Source organism: Parus major, chromosome Z (genome assembly GCF_001522545.3).
Source record: "Parus major isolate Abel chromosome Z, Parus_major1.1, whole genome shotgun sequence".
In the NCBI taxonomy this organism is placed as follows: domain Eukaryota; kingdom Metazoa; phylum Chordata; class Aves; order Passeriformes; family Paridae; genus Parus; species Parus major.
This window is the reverse complement of record NC_031799.1, coordinates 31,036,528-31,058,621: the sequence shown is the minus strand read 5'-3', so window position 1 is coordinate 31,058,621 and position 22,094 is coordinate 31,036,528. Positions and strand designations below refer to the sequence as shown.

At 41.6% G+C, this 22,094-nt stretch overlaps 1 protein-coding gene across 1 annotated transcript in view; it reads left to right on the top strand.

Moving 5' to 3' along the window:
* Positions 1-1,134: 1,134 nt before the first annotated feature.
* TTC39B (tetratricopeptide repeat domain 39B) overlaps positions 1,135-22,094 on the top strand; it is a 76,182-nt gene continuing 55,222 nt past the window's right edge. Inside the window, exon 1 of the mRNA XM_015615172.3 lies at positions 1,135-1,269. Within this exon, the coding sequence (XP_015470658.1) occupies positions 1,219-1,269 (51 nt within the window). The 5' untranslated portion in view covers positions 1,135-1,218. The remainder of the gene's footprint in view (positions 1,270-22,094) is intronic.

The window sequence follows — 22,094 nt, the reverse complement described above, 5'->3', positions numbered from 1 at the left end:
ACTTAAGACTGCATTCCCAAACCTTGCAAAAAGTTCTTAAACTTTATGTGCCTCCTGGTTAGGCTGAACCTGTTCAATTTTTTCTCTCTTAATCTCTCTCTGGTTCTAATGAAAGATATCAAAACTATGTATTTTGGGACAAAGACAGAGACAGACCAGTAGGAAGTGGGTATCATGCTACCTGCCTTTTAGGTGGCATTTGCCCCAGCAGGCAGAATACAGAAAAGTGGAAATATGTAGATTTTGAGCCAAGAGCATCACCACACTGTGACCTATAGACAGGACAAGGTGAGGTGGGAGACTCTAATAGTTCTCACAGAGCTGGCTGCTTTGTGAACTTTCTTTGTAAGTGACAGCTAGCATGGTGATGAAACCGTTCGTCCCCAGAGCCTGGCCTCTGGGAGCTGAAGGACTCTGTGTGCAAGTTTCTCCCGGACATCAGATACTGAATACCTGTAGCTGACTGACAACATCGGAGCGGCAGGGTCTGCAGGCAGCGCTACCGGAGGCCCCTCCGGACACGGGCACAGCCCGCGCTGTCCTTCCCTGGAGCAGCCGGCCGGGCGGCGCGGCAGATCCCGGCGGAGGCTGCTGGCGCCCGGCACAGACCGCCACTCCGGCACCGCTGGCTCAGGTGTGCTGAACCGGCCCGGGCTGCCCCTCAGGTAGCCCGGGCACTGGAAGGACACCGCGAGAACACCTGCGACAAGCTTTGCGGCACCTCTGTCAGTGAAGCCGGTCACAGTGGCGCGAAGCCGTAGCGTGTTTGGAGGTGGGGCTGCAGGATGGAGGAAGGACGGGGGCCTCGACAGGAGCCTGGGACGACGCTCCGCTTGCTCCGACCCGTTCAGCCGCACTCTCCGACCGCCCACGGCCCCGGCGGCCCCGGGACAGCCCATGCCGCCCCGGCCGGGAGGCAGCGCGGGCGGTGTGCCGCGGGCGGACACCAAGGGCCAGCGGGGCGCGACCGGCGGGGGCGGGTCCTGCCATGCAAACGAGGGGGCGCGGCCGCCGGAGCCGCGGGGCGGCCGGGGCGGGCGGAGGCGGCGAGCGCGGCCCCGGTCGGACCGGGCGGGAGCAGCAGTGCCGGGCCAGAGCGGGCCGGATCGAGCGGGGGCGGCCGGGAAGGGCGGGGGGCGGCACCGCCGCTGGGCTGTGAGCAGTGGACGGGGCGCGGCGGCCGCAGAGATCTCTCGCGGCGGGCAGCGGAGAGGGAACATGGCGAGCGTAGGAAACGGCACGGAGGAGAGCGGCGGCGGCGGCGAGGAGGTAAACGGAGGGCGATTGCTGAGGGGCTTCGGGCGTGCGGGCAGCGAGCGGCCGTCCCCGGCGGCCCGGCGGCGGCGGGAGAAATGCGGGCGGGGGCTCCGCTGCACGGGCCGTCCCGGTCGCCCACCTGCTCCGCGGAGGGGGCTGATGGGCGGGCGGCCGGACAGGACAGGGGCAGGCCTGGCCGCCGGTCTAGGGACGAGTCCATCGCCTGGAGTTGAGGAAGCTGTCCCGGCACAGCGGGGCCGCAGGCGGCCCCTTCCCGCACCCCCCTTCTTTGCTTTTTCTTTTAAAATTATTTTTTTTAAAAAATTATTATTATTATTATTTTAAACATTTTTCTTTAAGCCCAGCTCCTGCGCTGCTCCGTGCGAGTGTGCCGCGCCGGCGGTCCCGTGTGCGTCCCTCCCGGCGGCTGGGCGGGCGCGACCCCTGCGCGGGAGCCAGGGACAGGTGACAGGTGTGCTGGCAGCGGCGACCCCCGGCTCTGCACAGCGACCGAGGCCTCGCTCTCGGGGTGTCCGAGAGGGCCCCGTGTGCGTGGGGTCTTCTATGAGCACCTTCTCTGGGAAGTGCAGTCGGTCAGAGCTGTAGTTGGTTTAAGATGCCTTTACAATTTCGCCGTTGTTTTATTAAAGGTCTTTCAAATTCCCCAGACAGAAGTCCGCTTCAAGCGATCGCTTGAATTTGAAGATATACCTTGTAATACTGTCAGTCTAGGAGAACGCGGTAACAAGATTCCTTGACAAAACCTCTTGGAAACTGGTGATTATAAAGTATTGTCGTAGACGGGCTTTTGAGAGCGGTACTACCTAACTGAGGCAGTTTTAACTGGAACGTGCTTTTAGACACAGATCACAGTCCTGGCATGCGTGTGTGGGAATACAGACTTGTCTTATGACTGTCCAGTCTAGAATGAGCGATTTTAGCGTTGTGTGCATCCAGCAGCTTCTTCAGGAAGATTGGCAAGGCAAATCTGCCCAAATTTTGCTGAAGACAATTTATGAATGAGGACATAATAGGTTGGGTTTTATCCAATGCCCAGAGTTTGAGGTGTGGCAGTGCTTTGTACGATGGGGCTAGTGACTAATATCTATGTAGAACTTACTATGCTGTAGTTCAGTTGAACTAGCTTGTTCTTGTTCTTGGTTAGAGAATGGGAATGAATATACGTTAGCCTGTATTTCAGAGCATGGTGTAAAAGTTTCTGCTTCCTGAGGTTATATGTGGCAGCAATGAAAGGATGTGAAATGCTTGAATTTCATTGTGTACTAGAGTGAATCACTGCAGAATGATAAAGTCATCTCTTTGAAGCTGAGAGATTTGTTTTCCAGAGTAGGGGGAAAAAGTTATTAACTACCTCTTGCAGCTCTCAGTAAGCAGAAAGTCGGAGTTCACAGTTGTTAAAACAGGTATTCAGCAACTTTGTTGTTTCCCAGTCGTTCTGTGTGAACAGTAGGAAAGAATATACTTCATTGAGTTTGGTGTTAGATGCCAATGCTTTTTAGGGTAAAAGAAGCTGCCATGCCAAAAAACCAAAACAAACAAACAAAAAAAAAAACCGAAAAAAGAAACCAAAAAAAAAAAAAAGGAAAGGTAGGCATGAAAGCCCATGAACAGGCATTATTTGAGCAATACTTTACAAAAAGTGTGATGTTTTCTCCTTATAAGCCTAAAAAACATGCTCTTTGCAAGTGCTTAATTTGCTTAGTGCTTGATTCTTTGGAGTCTGAAAGACACCTGTAGTGGTAATGTAGCAAGTACTTCAATCTTTCCTGGTCAGAATTCAGGAGGAGAGGGTAGATGGTTGTCTTGGGGATGGATGGTCACTGCTTTTGTAACAGAATTTTTCTAGACCACTGTAGACTGTCTTTGCCTACAGGTTCAGTATAGTGTCTTCACAAATAAATAAATAAATAAATAAATAAATCAGCTTCTTGTAATTTCATTCATATGGTAATTGTTTCAGTGTGTTAGCTTTTTTTTTGGTGTTTGCAGTGGCTGTGATGCTGAGAAACAGGTAGCAGAACAGCTCTTTTTTTATGAGCTACATACATCTAAATAGTATTGTTTACTTAGAACATAGCAGATGGGAGCCTTGCTTCCTGATTTAAGTGTACATGCTTAGTACTATATGAACATAGCTTTTAGCATAGAATTTTGCTTTGCAGGGACTTGTGAATACTTCTTCGCCCCTGAAGCTTTGAAGAGGAGTATGTTAAACTAAACCTAGAAGTTGTTTCCTACTTAACAGGACATAGACCAGCAAGAACTCTTCTTCTAAAGTCCAAGCATAAGGTACCAGATAGCTGCCCCCTGCTGTAGTCTGTCCCTGAGTAAAATTTGTGCTTTTCCTGATGCTTCTTGCAGCTCAAGGAAGAGCCAGATACCATGGGTTTTTTTTGTTTGTATGGTTGGTTTTTTTTGGTTTTTATTATTGTTTGTTTGTTTGGGTTTTTTTTCTGATTTATGTCTCGTTGTTCTGCAGCTGTGGCTTTCTGATGGGAACAGCAAGAGAATGGTATGAAGTGTAAATAAATCTTGAGATTCTTTTTAAGCCAACTAACACAAGTGTATTGGTTTTTTTTATTTAAAGGGAAAGAAACCCACCAAGAGGAACCAGAGACCTATGACTAAGAGGCTGTATAAATGAGATAGCTATGGGTATGCCGTCTGTGAAAACAAATGCTGTTAAACTCAAGATTTTCCTGAGTGCAGTGTTGCTTCTGTGGTATTGAAGTGTGTTTGTGGTCAGTCTCTACTAGGGACCAATTTCCTGATTACTATGTGCTCAGTGTATTCACCTGTGGTGTGGCCAGTTGTGAACTCAAACATGATATACCATTGACACTTAAACTTCTATATGACACTGAATATACCCCCTAAAAGAATTCATACTGTATTCCTTTGGAATGGGTTGGAAATCTAGAACTGATATACTTAATTTTAAGAACAAAGTTGCATTCACAGCCACTGGAGAGTATTAAAGCAAAACTTTATTCTTCTCCCCATCCACCCTCCCCCCAACCTTCCCCCCCCACCCCGCCCCAGTGTCTAAAGATTACTTAAAATAGCGGGCCAGATCTGCTTCCCATTAAGTTCACTCTTTGCTGCCCTGGTTTTTCAAAGTCTTAAAGCCAGCTTAATTGGTTACTTGGGGATTCCCTAGCAATTAAAAAAAATTAACCCTCAAACCCAGCCGAGGTCCTTGTGTATCTGAGGATTCTGGGTCGACAAAAGGTTTACAGTCAAGAAGCATATAGATGCTGAAAGAATTCCTTACTTGGCCAAAGGGAGCCAGACTAAGGATTATTTACAGACCAGAAGGTGATTTGGTGCCCTTGCTGTGGTAAACTCTAAGGCTTTGTGCTGACTTTGGCTGGGATAGAGTTAATTGGTGAAGTGCTTTGTTTTGGATTTTGTATGAGAACCCTTTGAATAACAGTGATTTCTAGTTGTTGCTAAATAGGGCTTACCCTAAACCAAGAACTTTCTCAGTGTCCCATGTGCTGCCAGCAGCCAGGTGCACAAGAAGCTGTGAGGGATCATGGCCAGGATTGGTGGCCTGTATATTCCCACACCCTGAACATCATGCCCAAGATACATAGTGGGGGGAGTTGGCTTGGAGGGGCCAGTCACTGCTTGGGAACAGTCTGGGTGTCAGTCAGCAGGCAGACAGAAATTGTATTGTGCATCACTTCTTTCTCTTGGGTTTTGTTCCTTTCTCTTTCCTCCTTTCTATACTGTTATTATTATTAATTTTACTTTATTTCAATTATTAAATGGTCTTTGTCTCAGCCCATGGATTTTACCTTTTCTGCCCAATCTTATTCCCCTCTCACTGACAAGAGGGGAGAGCAAATTGAGTGGGTGTGTGATAATTCGTTGCTGACTGGTGTTAAACCAGGACAGTCTTTTTCTTGTGCCCAATAGGAGGTGTGATGAGTTCAGGTAATAACAAATCTGAATAGAACATGTTAGAACAAATTTTTAAAAGCATTCGTTGTATTACTGATGAAAGGAATATAGAGGTGCTGCTCCCCATTTTAAGGAGAAAATTGTGCATCCAAAACTCAAATGGAGTTGAAGATAGCCAGGAGTGTCAGAACAATAAAAAAAGGTTTTTTTAAATTTGATAGGTCAGTAGCAAAAGGTAGTGCAGAAATAATGTTGGCCCATTACAGGATGATGACTTCACAAGCAGGGACACAGACAAGGCAGAGATGTTTAATGCTTTCTTTGCCTCTCTTGTCAACACTGAAAATGAGCTAAGCATGTCCCAGCACACTGAGCTGGAGGACCATGGCTATGAGAATGAAAAACTAGCTCAATCCCCTGAAGTCTAAGAGCCTGATGGGATTCAGCCAAGAGTAGTCAAAAGAGCTGGCTGATGTCATTCATCACAAGATCTCATTCAATAATTTTTGAATGGTCTTGGGAATCTGGAGAGGTCCTACTCAATTGCAATCTGGGTAACATTTTCCCAAGAGAAGGGGCTAGAAAGGTGATCCTGGAAACTACAAGCCACTCAGTCTTGTTCCAGTGACTGGTAAAAGCATGGAGAAGATTGTTCTGGGAGCTATTGTAAAACACCCAAAGGACAATGCAAGTATTAGTCAGAGCCAGTATTGCTTCGTGAAGGGGAAGTCCTACTCAGTACCCTCAGAGGAAGAGAAGGTCTTTAAATATGTCAAGAAGGCGACAGGCTCTAACTCCAGTGATGGGCATTGCTGCTGAAACTATCCTTACCAGTCACTTGTATAAACAAGAAAAAATGGACATGGAAGTCAGCTCATAGTAAAGGGTGAAGCAGGAGGAAAAGACACAAAAGAAGCAACAATTCAGTACCTATCCCTGAGTGAGCTGTGGAATATAGCCATCATCAAGATGAGCACATTGTTAACTGCCTGCTCTGGTGCTGCAGTAACAGGGCTAGTAGCCTGGAATTTTGGAGTATGGAAGTAGCTGCGATTTCTTTCTACAGAAGGTGGCATTAACAAGGCAATTAGGAAAAGAATGCAAGTCATCGGCCTCTGGAGGTGACACTTGTCAAGTGTGAAGGAGAGGTATCCCTTCAAGGGAGATGTTATCTGCCACCCAGGCAAGTGGACCACCATGTCCAGTACCTGAGGGAATCAGCCATGCTGGAGATGATTTATTATGACCAAAACAATGTCCAGTTGCCCACAGATCCAGGTGAAATCCATGCAGATGCACCATTGTTGTGTGCCAGTTTATTGGTGGTAATGAGACAAAGCTGGGTAGCTGGGGAGACAAGCAGGCAGTGATGGTGGGCAAAGTGGCTTGCCAGCTCTGGCAGTAGAGTCCCTATTTTCCACAGACTTTGCTGTGGAAAAACTGCTTAAAAAATGGGAAAAAATGTTCCAGAAGCTCCAGCAACAAATAAAGATACATCCTACTCCCCGTCTGTATGGCCCGGTATCCCTACTGTTAAGAGTAAGTGTTCTTCTGCTCAAGAGAGAGGATGTAGAGGGTATAGACACAGTGGGTTGCTCTGTCTTTTTATCTGAGGGATCACAGAGTCGACATGAGAAAGTGGCATAGAAAACCTACCTTCAACCCTGGAGGCAGTGGTACCTGAGTTGTAGGGGAAAAACAGTCCCAAATGTTTTTTTTCACCAGGAAAGTTGTTTCTCCAGTTTCCAGTGGGCAGTTTACCAGAGTGGAAAGTCTTATCTTACTGCTAATTTTTTTAAAAGAAGTTCTAATATTTATGTTTTCTTTATATGCAGTGGACAGTCCAGTGACCAGGAGTGGAGGGGCCCTGCTCCAGCGAGGTGGAGGAGAGGGGTAACCATGTTCTTTGGATTCTGTGGATCCAATGGCCTGTCCAGTGGCATGTCAAACCCATGGGTGTATAAGACTCTAGCAGACACCAGTGCACACTCAAACTATGAAGAGTCAGAGCCCATTTGTACTTTTGGAGTGACAGAGTTGTCCTGTCTGTTGGAGGCTGAAATGAGCTTGACTTGGAATGAGTGGCAAAAGTACCTTACTGTGATGGCCCCAGAGGCCCTGTGCATCCTTGGTACAGGCTTTTTCAGGACAGTACAAAGCCCCAAAAGAGTACCAGTGGGCTCTGACTCTTCACAGAGTGGCTCTGGAGCCAAGGAGTGATCACCAGGACCCGCTTACCCTCTGATGATAGCACCTTACAAGCAGTTAAGTCTAAGGGAGAGTGGAGTCTGACCGTAGACTCTTGTGGCCTGACTGAAGTCATACCACCTCCGAGTGCTGCTGTACTGGATGTGATTGGACTTCAATAACAGCTGGAGTCAAAGGCAGCCAAGTGGTGCCACAACTGATATTGTTAATGCATTTTTCTCAATCCCTTTAGCAGCCGCAGTGTGCTTTCACTTGAAGAGCTGTCAGGCACACCTGGAACTGACTGCCCCAGGGTTGAAACGCAGCCCTGCTGGGAGGATGGGGTGGGAGTGTGAGGTGTGATGGGGTGACAGAGCATCTATGTGGTATTTAGTTGCAGGCTTAGCTGTAGGTACAAGCCATGACAGGCTTGTGTTAAGGACAGCTTGGCCAATTCAGCTAATCTGTGCCTCATCTCTAAACTAAGCTATTAAGGAAAATTTAGGTAATGAAGGTCTTATGATGCATGTTGTACTCTCTTGAACTGCCCAAGCAGGGATAAACACTGTATAGGCTGGCTTTACCAGCCTGGACAGTTTATCTTAAGAGCTAATTTCAAATGAAACCAGCATCGTCTTTAATTCAAAAGCCGGTTAGTACTTGGTTTAAGTACTCAAGAGTTTCATCCACTGCTGCAGCAGCTGCTGCAATTAAGATGAAAGACCTTGCTAGTGGTATGATTCTTTACATCAGTAGCTTAATATAATGCACTTTAGAATAAATTACAGAATGTGTAGTACTGGCAATTTTATCTCTCATGTTTATGCTGAGGATTCTTCAGCTGTCTCTGTGGTGAGAGATGGTGGTAGCTGCATTTCCACAGAGACTGAGAAACTGGAAGCGAGATACTGTGGTGCCTTTTTCACCTTAAAAGCTAGAATGTGTTGGAAATACAGAGCTGGGAAGCAGTAGTGGGGGTGCTTACTCTCTTGAAGGATAATTTTTTATTTTTTTAAAGGTCTGCATGAGACTTGTATGGTTTTGTTTCATTGAGAAATAGACTTTGTTCAACTGACAAATGTAAAATTTGTATTCCTGTTGTCTTCTATTTCCAAAGTGTTGTGCTTTGGCACGTGGCTCATCTATTTTTCCTGGTTCTGTGTTGGTCTTTCCTACCGTCAGAGCACATCTGCATCTAAGATAAGGACCATGGTATTTCAGCAACACAAATGGAAAACTAAACATGACTACTAATTTCTTTTTTATTAAATAAAATTAGGTTGTGCTCTCTTGTTCCAATATTCTGAATTTCTTATGTTCAAATATAACTTTGCTTTACTTACAGGTTTACTTTTTGAGAGGTACTTTGTTTCCTTGTGTCCACTATTCAAAATAAGGATGTGTACTCCAATTTTATAGTACGTATGTTGTTCTGAGATGGCTTGCTTTTATTTTTTGCATTTTTCCATTTCTTATTTGCTTCCTAGAGTCATGCATTTGTGTTCCCTAGTTGACTGCGACCAAACTTGAAAGCTGGATAGTGAAAAAAAACAAGTCTCTATTGATTAACTGGAGGGAAAAAGGAGTATGCAGTATTCCAATTAAATTTTCTTATTTAATATTCACTATTAAAGTGCGAGCTGTTTCTCCTCAGAGCAAGAGATAAAAGGTGCAGAAGAAATGGGAAAAGGTGGGATCACTGTAGGAAGCACTATGTGCCTCTTAGGGAGGTAGAGCTGACATAAACTGGGAAAGCTATGTACCTATGAAATTAATTTTTAAATGGAAGTAAATTTTGCTTTTACTTCTGTTTTCTGAGGTTTGGTTTTTGGTCGTTTGTTTGTTTGTTTTTCTTGGAGGAGGAGTGTGAGGAAGTGATACATAAATACTTACTTGTATATGAATGGAAAACAGTATAACCAAAAGGAAGAGTTAGCTTTTTTCTTAACATTTTGGGTATTCTTTGAATATTGATCAGTGGGAAGTAGCATCCAGTATCTTTTAATGTAGGCTTTTCTTGGAGCAGTGAAACTTACTGTCATTACAACTGTAAATTGTACGAGTGGCATGGTAATTGTAGCTAAAAGCTTGCCAGTCACTGTAGAATCACAAAATGTTAAGGGCTCAAACAGACCTGAAAGATCATCTAGACCAAACTCCGCCCCCTCCCAGATTAAACAGATTTACAAAAACTAGACCAGATTGCTCAAGGCTTTGTCCATCCTAGCCTTGAACACCACCAGGACTGAGCCACCCACAACTCTAAAAAGACAGTTCTGTTTCATGTATAAGCTTAAAGCAGCATGGTTTGCTTCTTGTAGTTCTGGTCAATCTATGTGAGTGTTGCGACTTTGTGGAAACATGTTTGGTTCTGCAAATGTTTGTTCTTCTTTTGCTGACATATTGGTGCCATCATGCTTGGAAAAAACCTCTAGATCTGATGAGCTTGTTGAAACTACTAGAAGTTGATACCTTGGCATGGATAAAGGTTCTTGCTGGTCCCCTCACTTGCCAAAGAGATTGTGTGTTGAAAGAGAAAAGGAACTTAGTTATTTCTTGGCCTTACTTAGGATCATGGACCAGGATGACTCAACTCAGGAGCAGGTGATAGGCATGTCTGATCTTATGCCTCCTGTCTTGAGTAAATCTCCTATAGCTTGCCTAACCATAAGGATGTATTTGAAACTTTCATTGCTATTGCAACTCGTATGGATTTCTTTTCCTGTGTGACACCATCAGGGAGATGGAGATAAGATCACAGTTGTTGGTGACAGGCTGGCAGGAATACAGCCCAGCACACTATGCCCATCTGGTGGGCAGTAATTTTAACAACCGCTGTTTCTTCTGGATTAATAGAAACAGTATTATATTAGAGGGAACAGAAATGATGAATCTCAGCACTCATTTTGAAAAGGGAGCAAAACTGTGCAGCTGAAGACTTGAGAAGCTAAAGACTTGAGTCTGAGAGTTGGATACGTGCTGATGTTGGTATGTCTTCTGATTGGAGCCTGGATATGGCCAAGACCTGTGTGCCACAGTGGGTCAAGTGTCTGCCTAAGTAGTCAGAAATGTGAGAATTTGTGAGAGCTAAAAATTCCTTCTGCTTTTCTAAGCCCTTTCAGGTTCAAAAGGGTTCTGCTAAGTCAGCAATAAGTAAATATCACAGATGTGTGGATTTACGCCCAAACACCAAGTGCAGTAAAACGGTAAGGTTTTCTATCAGGCAAGTAAAGACTTGTTTGTCATCTTATTCTGGAGTAAGGAAGTAATGCTGTTACCACATACTAAGGCAAGATAATCTAGTATTTTAGTAGGAATGGTATTTTTTGTTGTGAGGCAGTGAATGTATCGTGTTTTTATTCCAGTTCTCTTATGCATTCACTTTGCAATAGAGTGGTGTATAAACTTTTGTAAGCCAGTGTTTGGGTGTGCAGCATTCCTCTGATTTCTGTCATCCACAGAAGTCAACCTCACACACACTCTTGCTCTCCATAAATCCTCTTGTTGGAGGGTATATGAGGACAGCCTGTCACCCAGAGAGGAAGTTAGTGGAAAACCTGTTTCTGGAAATAATTGTGTGTCTGGCAACTCATGGCAGTACTAGTTCTTCTAAAAAGTGTCATGTTGGGTAGGTGAGTAGGAATACTTGTCTGTAACTAGCAGTAGGCCAGAGGAAAGAAAAAATATTCCTATTAGCCTTAGTTGAGTAAAGTGGGATTATAGTGATGACAGAGTGTATCACACTGGCTTTTATTTTCAGCAAGAAACAATGGACTAGGATGAAGATGTTTTATCTGGATTCTCTTCCTTAGAACTGTTGTTACCAATCCAGTGGGATAGCTAGTTAAGCTTAATGACTTCATGCCTGTGTCATTTTCATGTTGTTTTGTTGGGGTTTTTTTTGTTTGTTTTGGTTTTATGGGGATGCTTTTTTTTGTTTGATTGGCTTTTTGTTTTGGCTTGTTTTGTTTTTTGTTGTTTTTTGTTTGATTGTGTTTTGGGTTTGTTTTTTGTTTGGTTGATTTTTTGTTTTGTGGGTTTTGTTTGTTTTTGTTATTTGTCCTTTTCTGCAAATTTACTGTTTCCAGGGCTAAAAGATACTTAATATTTTCCTTTTTTTTTTTCCCTCCTCTTCAGTACGTATAATAATTTATGGTTAAATGGTTACTCTAAGGTCGTGTGGCAAAATCTGAGCTTGTCACTGGAAATATGATGAAGAAGTAGAATTACCAGTTGTGATTTGGTAAATCCATCTCTTTTTAGGTGAGTATTACGGTTTAAGCTCAGCTGACAGCTCATGTAGCCACTCGCTCACTCCCCTGCCAGTGGGATTGAGGAGAGACTCAGGAGGGTAGAAGGTGAGAACTAATGGGTTGAGATAAAGACAGTTTAATAGGGAAAGCAAAATCTGTGCATAAAAGCAAAGCAAGGAGTTAATTTACTGCTTCCCATGGGCAGGCAGGTGTTCAGCCATCACCAGGAGAGCAGGGTTTCTTCACAGGTGACAGTGGCTTGGGAAGAGAAGCGCCACCACTCCATAGATTCCCCTGCTTTCCTCTTCCTCCCCTTTATGTACTGAGCATGATCCCACATGGTCTGAAATATCCCTTTGGTCAGTTTGGGTCACCTGCCTCTCTCTCCTCCCAACCTCCCATGCACCCTCAACTTACTCCCCAGACTGGAATACAAAAAGCAGAAGGGGCCTTGGCTGTGTGTAAGCCCCTTTCAGCAATACAAAAACATCTCTGTATTACCAACTTTTGTGTTCAACACAAATCCAATACACAGCCCTATACCAGCCACTGTGAAGAAAAGTAACTCTACCTCACCCAAAACTAGCAGAGTGAGGCATCTTACAGAGACATTCAAGGTTCTTCTAGCTCACCTGGCTAGAGGAGCTGAAGAAACATGCAAAAACTGAAGTATTCCACAATTTTGACAAAACCCTCCCACCTTAATTAGGGGAAACAGTAATTCATTACAAAAACAATTTATATTAATGACTTTGAGAAGTCATATTGAATATGGGATGTGAAACTTAAGTGCTTTTTGACTTTTTTGGTAAACTGTAGGATAACTGAATACTTCATGAAGTACAGCTTTTTTGGCTCTCCCCAGTAAGAAAAGTATTTTTAAAAGTAATTCTGTTACTTTTTGAGGGAGAACAATGTTGTTTGAGCCATTTTAATCTAAATATTATATTATTGTTACTAGATGATAAAGATGTAATCTTATAATGTTAATTATTATGTTCCTTGTCACAAGAATTGTAAAAGTCTTGGAACTAAACTTTGGAGACAAAACAATCTTCCTAAATTTAAGTGTGTGGTTTGGAGCAGAGGAAGAACTTTAAGGTGAGACTTGGTGGTTTGAGAATATTGCTAAAGAATATTTAAATCTGTGCCATGTCCATATGGAGAATCTTAGCAGGAAAAACATGTGCAGCTCTGGGAAATCCAGTTAAGCATACTGCCTGTATAGTCTTACTTGACACCACTGAAGTAGCTGGCTCTGTTAAGGTGTGGTCTACTGAGCTGAAGCAAAGTTTTCTTAAAACTTTGGGTAAGAGACGTTCAGTAGCAGCTCAGAGTCTGTCTTTTAATGTCACTTGGATTAAAGTGCCACATATGGTTATAACTCTGGAAAATATGGGATATCTCATGGCCATTCACTTTTAGAAGATGGCATACACAGTTTGATACAGCTTTGCTATAGTGCTGTATCTTCTGCTAAATGTAATTTCAAGTCATGCTGAGTTGAAGGGATGGCAGAAGTTGTGTATTTAAGCTTCAGAGTCAATGTAGTTCTTAGCAAGTGATGCCAAAGGAGTCTTAAAATCCAAGTTTAAAAAAATAAAAATTATGGTAGGCTGTTTAAAAGTCCATTTTACTTATTTCAGTGGTGGGATCTGAGTTCATTAAGTTATGTTATGAGTGGAAGTGCAAACTAAGTGTGGGTTTCCCGGCTTTGCTCTTTTTTTGTGAACTGAAACAGAAATATAGGGTCATGTCCCCAGGTAGGAGGATCTTCCTGGAAATCATGCTCTGTATTTACTCTCTTCTGCAGTTCAGAGTTCCTCTGTGAAGGACTCCTCCTATCTCCTTTCTCAGTTCCTGTTTGTTGTGAGTTTGTACACTGGAGCATTGAAATAGTGCTTGTAATTTTAAATAGTAGTGTGTGTGAGGGGGTGAAGAGGAGAATGTTCCAGTCTGTAAGGGAAAGTAGGCAAGGAGTTACTGTATGGACTGTACAGCTCTGCGTTCATGGTGCTTTGCACTGGGGATTGATGCTGAATCAGCCAGGATGTTCAGCTTACAGGTGTGTCATCACAGGTAGCTGTGCAGGGGCACAACTGAAGGAATACTAAAAAAACATCATGGGGATAAAGAGTAGAGATTACATAGTAGAAGTGGCTTATGTGCTTTCTCTGAGTAGTTTGTGTTACAACGTGGAACTTAGTGGCCCAGTGTTAGCTAGTTTCTCTACATAAAGCAGCTTGTCTTGGCCAGTGGGGTTTGTACCGTTGCCTTGAGTTCCTGTCAGTGTTTCTGTGTGTGTGGTCTGGTGGAGCAGAGAAAGGAAGTCATGTGGCATCACTGAAAGAGCTGACATGCAGTATGGTTAATGTTTTGGCTTAGTTTCTTTTTAATTTTGGACCCATGTAACGTGTTGCTTTGTGTTTGACGTTTGTGGAAGTCCTCTGGTCTTAGGAGGACAGGTAGAGTGCAAGAAGGGGAAGCTGAGGTTACATCTTGTGATGGCAACCAAGGATATAGGGCTTGCCTTTGCAGCTGTCTCTGAAACATGCTACTCTTGTCCTTGACTGGAAGTTTTGTGTCTATGATCCTTTTTCTTTTTTTTTATGTCTGGTCTTTGCAGTAGATGCTATATTACTTTTGTGGTTTGTATCTTTGTAGATAATACCATAGCACTTTGTCTCTTCATTTTATGTATGTGAGGTCTGGTAGCTACTGACCTTAGATTTTAATAGTTGCAGAATTTGGCCTGAATGGTATCTTTCTAACATTAAAATATAGTCACCCTTTGGTAAGTGTTTTTGTGGTCTGAAGAAGTAATTAAAAAATCCGTGTGAAATTTCAAAAATTTGTGCAACAGCATTCACAAATTGTTAAAAATTTAGCCCACTTTAACTGTGGGCTAAAGTGAAAATGGATAAGGATACCAGCAATAGGTAGAGATGGGCTATAAAAGAAGTAGTTTCCTGGAAGCCTGGAAAAACTGTCTGTCTGATACTTTCCTTTCCATGATGTAAAAAGTTCTCTACACCTCATGTAATGTGTTTGGCTTTTTTCTGTTCTGTGTCTCTGGGTGCGGGCGGAAGGAAGAAGTGTGCAAGGAGAGGTTCAGTGCTTTGGACTGAACCATCCTATGGTTGTGCAGGATTTCCTTTGGCAGTGTGTGAGTCACGAGAGCAAGTGTCTCTACACTTGCTGTGGTGTGGGCTTGCTGCAGAGGAACCAGTGCTCTGATTGCCGATGAGTACTCAGGAGTGGGAGGAAGAGGAGTGTGTGTCTGTGTGTCTCTGTGTGTGGTGTGTGTGTATGTATGTATGAACAGTTGCCTAGAGGCAGTGACATACTGTAAACTTACATTTATGGTAAAGTGACCCTTTGGGTAGAAGGAGTGACAAATGTGGTAACAACTGTAAATTAATCCCGTCCTTGTTATTACATGCCAGCTGGAATTTTCAAAGGCTATAAATTCCCCTTGACGTCAGTAAGCTGTATGGGGGGTGTGCATGCGGGGTGGGGGGTGGCATTACGACTGTCTGACAATGTCTATCAAATGTTACAACTTCCAGCTGTGAAACACATGCTGCTTTCAGTGCACCTGAGTAGTTCATTTGGTGTGTGTCTTCTGGATCCTGCAGCTGTCCTGCACCCCCTGAAGAAATACCATGCTCTGGTTGGGGATGGACTGGATGAGGAATTTACATTGGGGGAGTCATGGCAGAAGGAGGAAAGCTGTAGGCTTTCATGGACACTTGACACATCACCAGAATTTAGGGGGCATTAATAGGCTATTACTTTATGTTAATTAAATTTTTGTGTTACTTGTAGGGTTTTTCTGTTTTATTTTCTTGGTAAGAATTATTGTAACCTTGAATGAGAATCTGTTCTTTTTGTGTTTGCCTGTAAGTAGCCCAGGAAGAACTAACACTTTAGCTTACTGTCTGGTTAATTCAAGATCTGATTTTGCCTAGTGTAATTTAATGTGATACTTGATCTGAATGTGACACTTTATTTCTGTGTTTGGCTTTTTTTTTTCTGATGGAAAGAATGAACTCTCTAGAATGCATGTATAAGTCAGTTGATAATTAGTTAATATTATACTGGAGATGAAGTAAGGAAGTTAAATTGCCACAACCTTGAGACAATGCTTTTCTGTTAATGAAAATAATGAAAATAAAGTGGTTTCCAGAAGAGATGGAAGCCGGTCTTTCACAGAGAGAACAAGCTGTGCTCTGGACAAAAGTCACTGCTTTAATCTTGTATTACAGCCACATTTAACTCTAGATAATGTTGACTTCTAAAGGTCTCTTCTGTTACTGCAGTTAGTACTGCTGATGGATCAGAAAATACAGAGACTTTGAAGTTCTGAAGTATAAACAACTTTATCAAAAACAGCATTATTGGAATTACTGTTACTGCAGCAAGATCTTCTTTTAAAGGAAATGAACCAGTTAAGAAAAATAACTTGAGTTGCTTTTCACTATAAAATAGAACCTTGTGGTGCTAAATATGTAGCAACTGCTGTCACATTCTTAATGAATGAATGACCAGCTTTGTAGTCAAGAGCATATTTAACCTGAGGAGGACAGAAGAAGAAGGTTAAAACCTAAGATACTCATTTTAATGCCCCCTTAATTTTTTTTTTATTAGCTGTAGGGAAAGCTGGCCTTTATTAGCTATAGGGAAATTGTTTTTAATATGAGGTAAACCTGTTCTGTTCCCCAGCTTGGGGTCATCTCTGGAAAGTATTATTATCGCCAGTGGCGAGATAATGTGTCTTTAATGAGATTTAGGTTTGTTGATTACATTGTGGTTGATAAGCATTCTGGAACACTGTCAAAGTATCCCTCCAGGGAAGATGTAATTAGATTTTGTCTGGATAGTGTATATTAAGTGCATAGTGAACCATAATTATGGTTTTTTCCAGGTACCTATTGGAAGCAGTAAGTATCAGGCATCTTTAAGCAATATGAAATGGCTTAGTAAAGTCCAGGACAACACAATGTGCTTTTCCTCTCAGCTTTCTATACTTTACTTTAATGGGAAGTAGAAGCCACTTTGTCTGTTTCTTATTGATTCAAGACTGTCTCTTAGTTGTAACTGCAGTTTGACTTCCACTATGTCTTTGTGTTTGATCCATCCTGATATGTGTAAGTTATATGTAACTAAAAGCTGTTGAGTTCTGCCTCATCAGTCACATCACAAACATAGACGTATGGGAATGAAGGTGAGAAGGTTAGATGAGACTGCTAAATAGACCTACCCTTGTGAGACAGGAGGCATGATACTCCACCTCCAAGAAGAGCTCTGTTTTTTGATGTTTTTTAAATGGATCTTCCAACCATGTTTGTCTTTCCTCTTCACATAACTTTTATTTTATTTGGTAGGTTATGTTGACTCAAGTGAGGGCAAAAAGTATCTTGGCTTCTTATCTACCCTATCTCTTGAAGTGATAACGTTTTGTTATCAGCAAACTGTGTAGTGATCCTTTGGCTAAAGTGAGTGGAAGATTCTGTGAGTGTTACCCAGTCATGGAAAGTTAAACTTGATGAGAGAGAGCCAGTTCTGAACTAGAATAGATAAGTCACTGGCTGGGAAATGCTTCCTTGCAAAATTGGGAAAGACCAAGCTTTTTGGTTTGAGTTGCAGTATGGCTAGTGACTTTCAAGTTGCTCATGCCTTGACTGCCTACAAGCATGTTAAGAAAGTAAACACTTGTTTGTGCTGCTTTACCTTCAGTTAGTGTCTGAAAGTACTCTCTATTTGTGTCTCTGAAATTACATTGTGTCTATCTCTTTTACCAAATGAAAAATAATAACCGAATAATCTTTATTTGGAAGCCAACAGAAGTTTACTAAAAGTTTATTGTTAAGCTGTGTGGCTGAAAGTAGGAAAGTCTTTATCAGATTGGTCTTTCATCAGCAGTGGTATCTCATCCATGTTTGTGTCTTGGAAAACACAGCTGTTCCTAGTAGTTACTGGTGATGGTGTTGGAATTATTAGGACTATAATAGGAAAGATGTAGCAGAACTCTTGCTAACTTTATAAACATAATAAATAGCATCCTCAAATTCTTTCTGATTTCAGTGGGGTCTTCTGCAGTTTCTGTGGAATGACTGAATGATGGTACAAGATTTTACAAAAACTAATGAGCTTGGCACAAAACTCTTGCCATACTTAGAGGCTTGTCTGCTGCAACAATAACTAATTTGATTGAATAATCTTTCTTATGGCTAGGGAGGACAAACTTAGTGTTTTCCCTTGTGTAGTATCTGTTTAGAGAAGAATGCTTACGTATTCTTTCAGTCTTCTCAGGCTCCTTAGTTGCCTTCACATTCTTCTCAAATCTCTCTTCCTACAATTGGAAAAGGAGGATCTGTCCAGGCAAGGTGGTTGTTTGTATTTGCCTTTCAGTTTGGGATTGCTTGGGAATCAGTTTTGTGTAATGAAGTTGACCAAGAATAGAGTCATATGCAATATTTGTAGATATTTTATATAAGGAATGCACTTTGCAACTATGCAAATGTACTGAATGTTGAACTCCTGGTTGAGTATGTGGTTTGTTTGTTCTCTTGCATCTTGGTTTGTTTTTTTCTGGTACCACTTTCAAACAAATAGAAACTACATGACACTCCTTGGGTCTTGGGGATGACCAAGGAGATTTGTGTGAGACAGACAGGAAAGGTGATCAGATAGGAAGATCAAAGCTTTATTGCAGCAGTGAAGTTCTATGCTACTGCCCTATTCTCCTGCCTCTTAGAAGTGCTTTCTGTGCTGAAACAACTGCAGGTTCAATAACAAGAAGGTGCCACTGTAAACAGTAAGGAAAGGTGTCTTGGTGTATAGCCAGCTTTTAGCTGAAACTATGCTGCTTTCTCATGCGTCATGTTGGACATGAATCTGAACATAAAGTAGTCATAATGCTTTCCTTGGTGAGTGTGGAACTGAACCTGCTGATTTCCATTTTTCAGTCATGAGGGAGGGGTGTCATTTAAAACAGTAGGAGCTCGTCCAGTTGTTCACAGCAGGTGAGAGTGATGTCAGTTTATTAAAATGTGACTTATCTTTATAAGTAGGTTCAGAAAAACCTTCATCTTGAGGCTGTCTCTGGTATGCAACCAGGCTGACTGACAATGTCTGACTGCAATTCCTTTGGTTGTGGTTTGTTCTTGGTGCTGTCCTGGTTTATACAATATGGCTGTCTAAGAATTGTGTGGCTGAAGGCAGAGTAGAACTTGTCCACTTTCTATAACATGCTGATTAGCTGCTCGTAATTACAGCAGTTGCTTCCATTGCAAATGTCCTTTTTTTGTAGAGAATAGAGGGTAGATCTTTTTTTTTAAGACTCAATTTTCTTGTATCTTCTGGAAATTTTTGGGTGATCAGCAGCATCAAAAGGCCACTGCTTTCCAGACTGTAATGGAGAAAGCTTTGTTCTTGCAGTTACTGACATCTAATTTTTGAGCTAGATGACACTGAAATTTGTTTTAATTTCTAATTGTTCTTCAGCACTTTAGTTAACCTAACTTGTAGAAAAAGTGAGTTTTACCTTACCAGTTCTTCATTTATTCTTGGTGTGTGGTTGTTTTTCTGGGTTTGTTGTATTTGGTGTCTTTTTTTTTTTTTGTTTCTGTGGTTTGTTTTTAGCTTGGTTTTTGTTTTTTTTTTTTGTTAAAGCATGACTCCCAATCATGTCTTGAATGTAGCATGTTCTATTTAGATGAGAGTGAATGAGTAAGTCTAGATTATCAAGTCCAATCTTGGGCTTCTGACTACTGAAGTTCTTCATTGGCAGTGGAAAACACAGCTTCTTCCAAACAACCACCATTGCCTGTCCACTCAGTTCTCTGGAAAAAAACACTGGTATTTTAGGCAAATAATCTTGAGAATTTTTTAAAAGTAGATGAGTTATGTTTATAGTTCAAACCAATAAATCTGAAGTAATATGTAACCAGAAAAATATGTGCATTTTTTTCTTTTAGAGAAATAAATTTCACTTTTTACTTTTCATATGAAAATTGGTTGTACTGTGTAGAGCAGAACTTGTGCATTTCCATTCCATTCTTGCAGCCTCCAGGCTATTTCTGTCTCTGGCAAGGGGAAATAATTTTCCTGTTTTGTAACAGCTTCATCATCTCTTTCCCCTTTGAACTGGGTTTTATTCATGTGTTTCTGTTCCTAGGCTATTAATTGTTAATACCAGGATCTGGTGTCGAAGTGTCAAATAAAGCATGTGTGGCTGACAGAGATGAAGAGTTGGAAGTACGTTTTCCTTCCTGTGCTCCCCCAAGTTATTTCTCTGCCAAGACAACATTGAAATTATGTTTCTCTCCTATGTTTGTGGGTTTTTTGACAGTAAACATAAGATGTAGTTCAACTTCTATGTTACTTTCTGCTGGCTTGTAGGGTAGACTTCTTTTCTGTGAGAAATTGCTATAAGTGTAATGAAGCAGTAGCTAAAAAGTTAGGATTTTTAAGCACTTTATAATGCAGAGTATTGTCAGTCCTACAGAAATATAAGGAAGTGAAAAGCATCTTATATTTTTGAGATGAAGTCCAAATTTTATTTGGCTCATCAAAGTGCTAATTCTTTACATCATTCACTTTATAAATTAGCTGAAGATAACGTGACAAATTAGCTTTTGGGTCCTGCTGTCATGCTGGGTATTTTTGTTTCTTAACATATGGGAAAATATGCAGATCTGAGTTAAATGGGCAGTTGCATGTTTTCTCTTACAACTGCCCATTTAAGCAACAGTTCTGTCCTTATGTGACACTGTCATTCAATTGTTAATATGCAGGAAGGGTTTCCATAACAGATTATGTTTTTTAAGTCAAGTTCTCAGAACTACTTTTTTTTTTTTAGTTTGTGCAGGTACTGTCTGTAGTTTGTAGATGTGTGTAGCTTTGTTATCTTACTACTTTTAACTGCAGATGAATCAAATCCCATTTTCATAGCTGAATGCATTTATTTTGGTCTGAGTGGTCTAACAGGCAAAACTTTTGTAATTTAAGACCAGTGAATTGCTCTGGTTTTCATCTACATCATTCTTTTTTTGTGAAGTAGTGATTTCTGATATTTGATGCCTCTGAGTGTAGCCCACAAAAATCAGATTCGTTAACTGATGTGCAGCAAGCTAATAATTACACTAGAGAGACATTGATTATTTATTTATTTCAGACTTGCACAAGCGTGGATGCTCAGTGGCATTCCACAAGTCAAGCATGCCCTTCCAGACTTCCCATGCCTTTATTTGTACACAGAGTTCAGTGTTAGCAACCTGCCAATAGTCCCTCTATTTTGTTTAGTTAGGGATTTCCGTACAAGTTATGTAATCACAGGGTTGGGTCTTCACCTGAGCAAGGGCCTTCTTGACTTGTACATCTGGGAGTTTCACTAATTGTGTTGCTGTTCTTTGTTATTTTCCACCTTCTGTTAGCAATTCTCAGTTCAGTCAAGTCAACTAAGGAGAGAGATAGCATGCTGTTGTTTGGTATCCTTGAGTAATATGCTAAGGAGCTTTCATGCTGCTATAATGTTTGGTAAATTTTAAATGCACAGTGATTTTAAGTTATCACTTCTGTGGACCTGGAATGTAAAATTTTTAGCCACCAGTTTCTTTGAATGATTTTTAATGGCTTAGCCTGCCTAAGACTAAGGAGAAACAAATATTCTCAAAGTTTCATAACAGAAAAGGGGGGAAAAAGGTGCATATATTTATATTGTGTTCCATTTGGTAATAAAAGTGCGTGGTGACTGCTGACTTAGAGAAGCTGTTTGGAAACTGGTATCCTTGTTGAAATGAAGACTATATGGAAGGTCTTTCTTCTGAACTGTTTCTGTTCATATTATAAGCGCTGTAGGTCAGTTTCTTCTTATACCTCACCCATTGTCTTCCCATGGTTGCATATTTTTCCTGTGTTCAGTATTACGAAGGGAAAAGAGGTTTAATGCATACTCCCCCATGCAAAATATATACTAGTGTTATTTTGGCTGAGTCTGCCAACTTTTAGCCAACATAATTCATGTTATGTTTATACTTTTGAGATAATGCTTTTGGTGGGGCTTTTTTTCCTTTGCCCAATCAGAATGGACTTTGAATTGTGGCTGGTGTATCTAGATACTATTGGATTTAGTTTACTGAAGTGATGTTGTTTTTGGTGGGGCGAATTTTAGATGCTTCATACCCTACTTGTTATGATAATTGCCATAAATGTGAATTTTAAAGGAATTCTTTACATTGGTCAAATTGGCCTGGTTCACTTGGAAAAGGGCAGTGTTTAAACACTTAGCTTGATAAAATGTTTAATGAAGTTAAAACAGCCGTTCAAGAGTCACATGAAATTTCCTTAGAGTTGACTTATGATAAATATGGAAGAAAGTAGAGTTCACATTTGATGCTAGGATCTCTAATAAGCAAGCATAATAATAAGTTGTTTCTTCTTTCTTGCAGTGCATTAGAACAA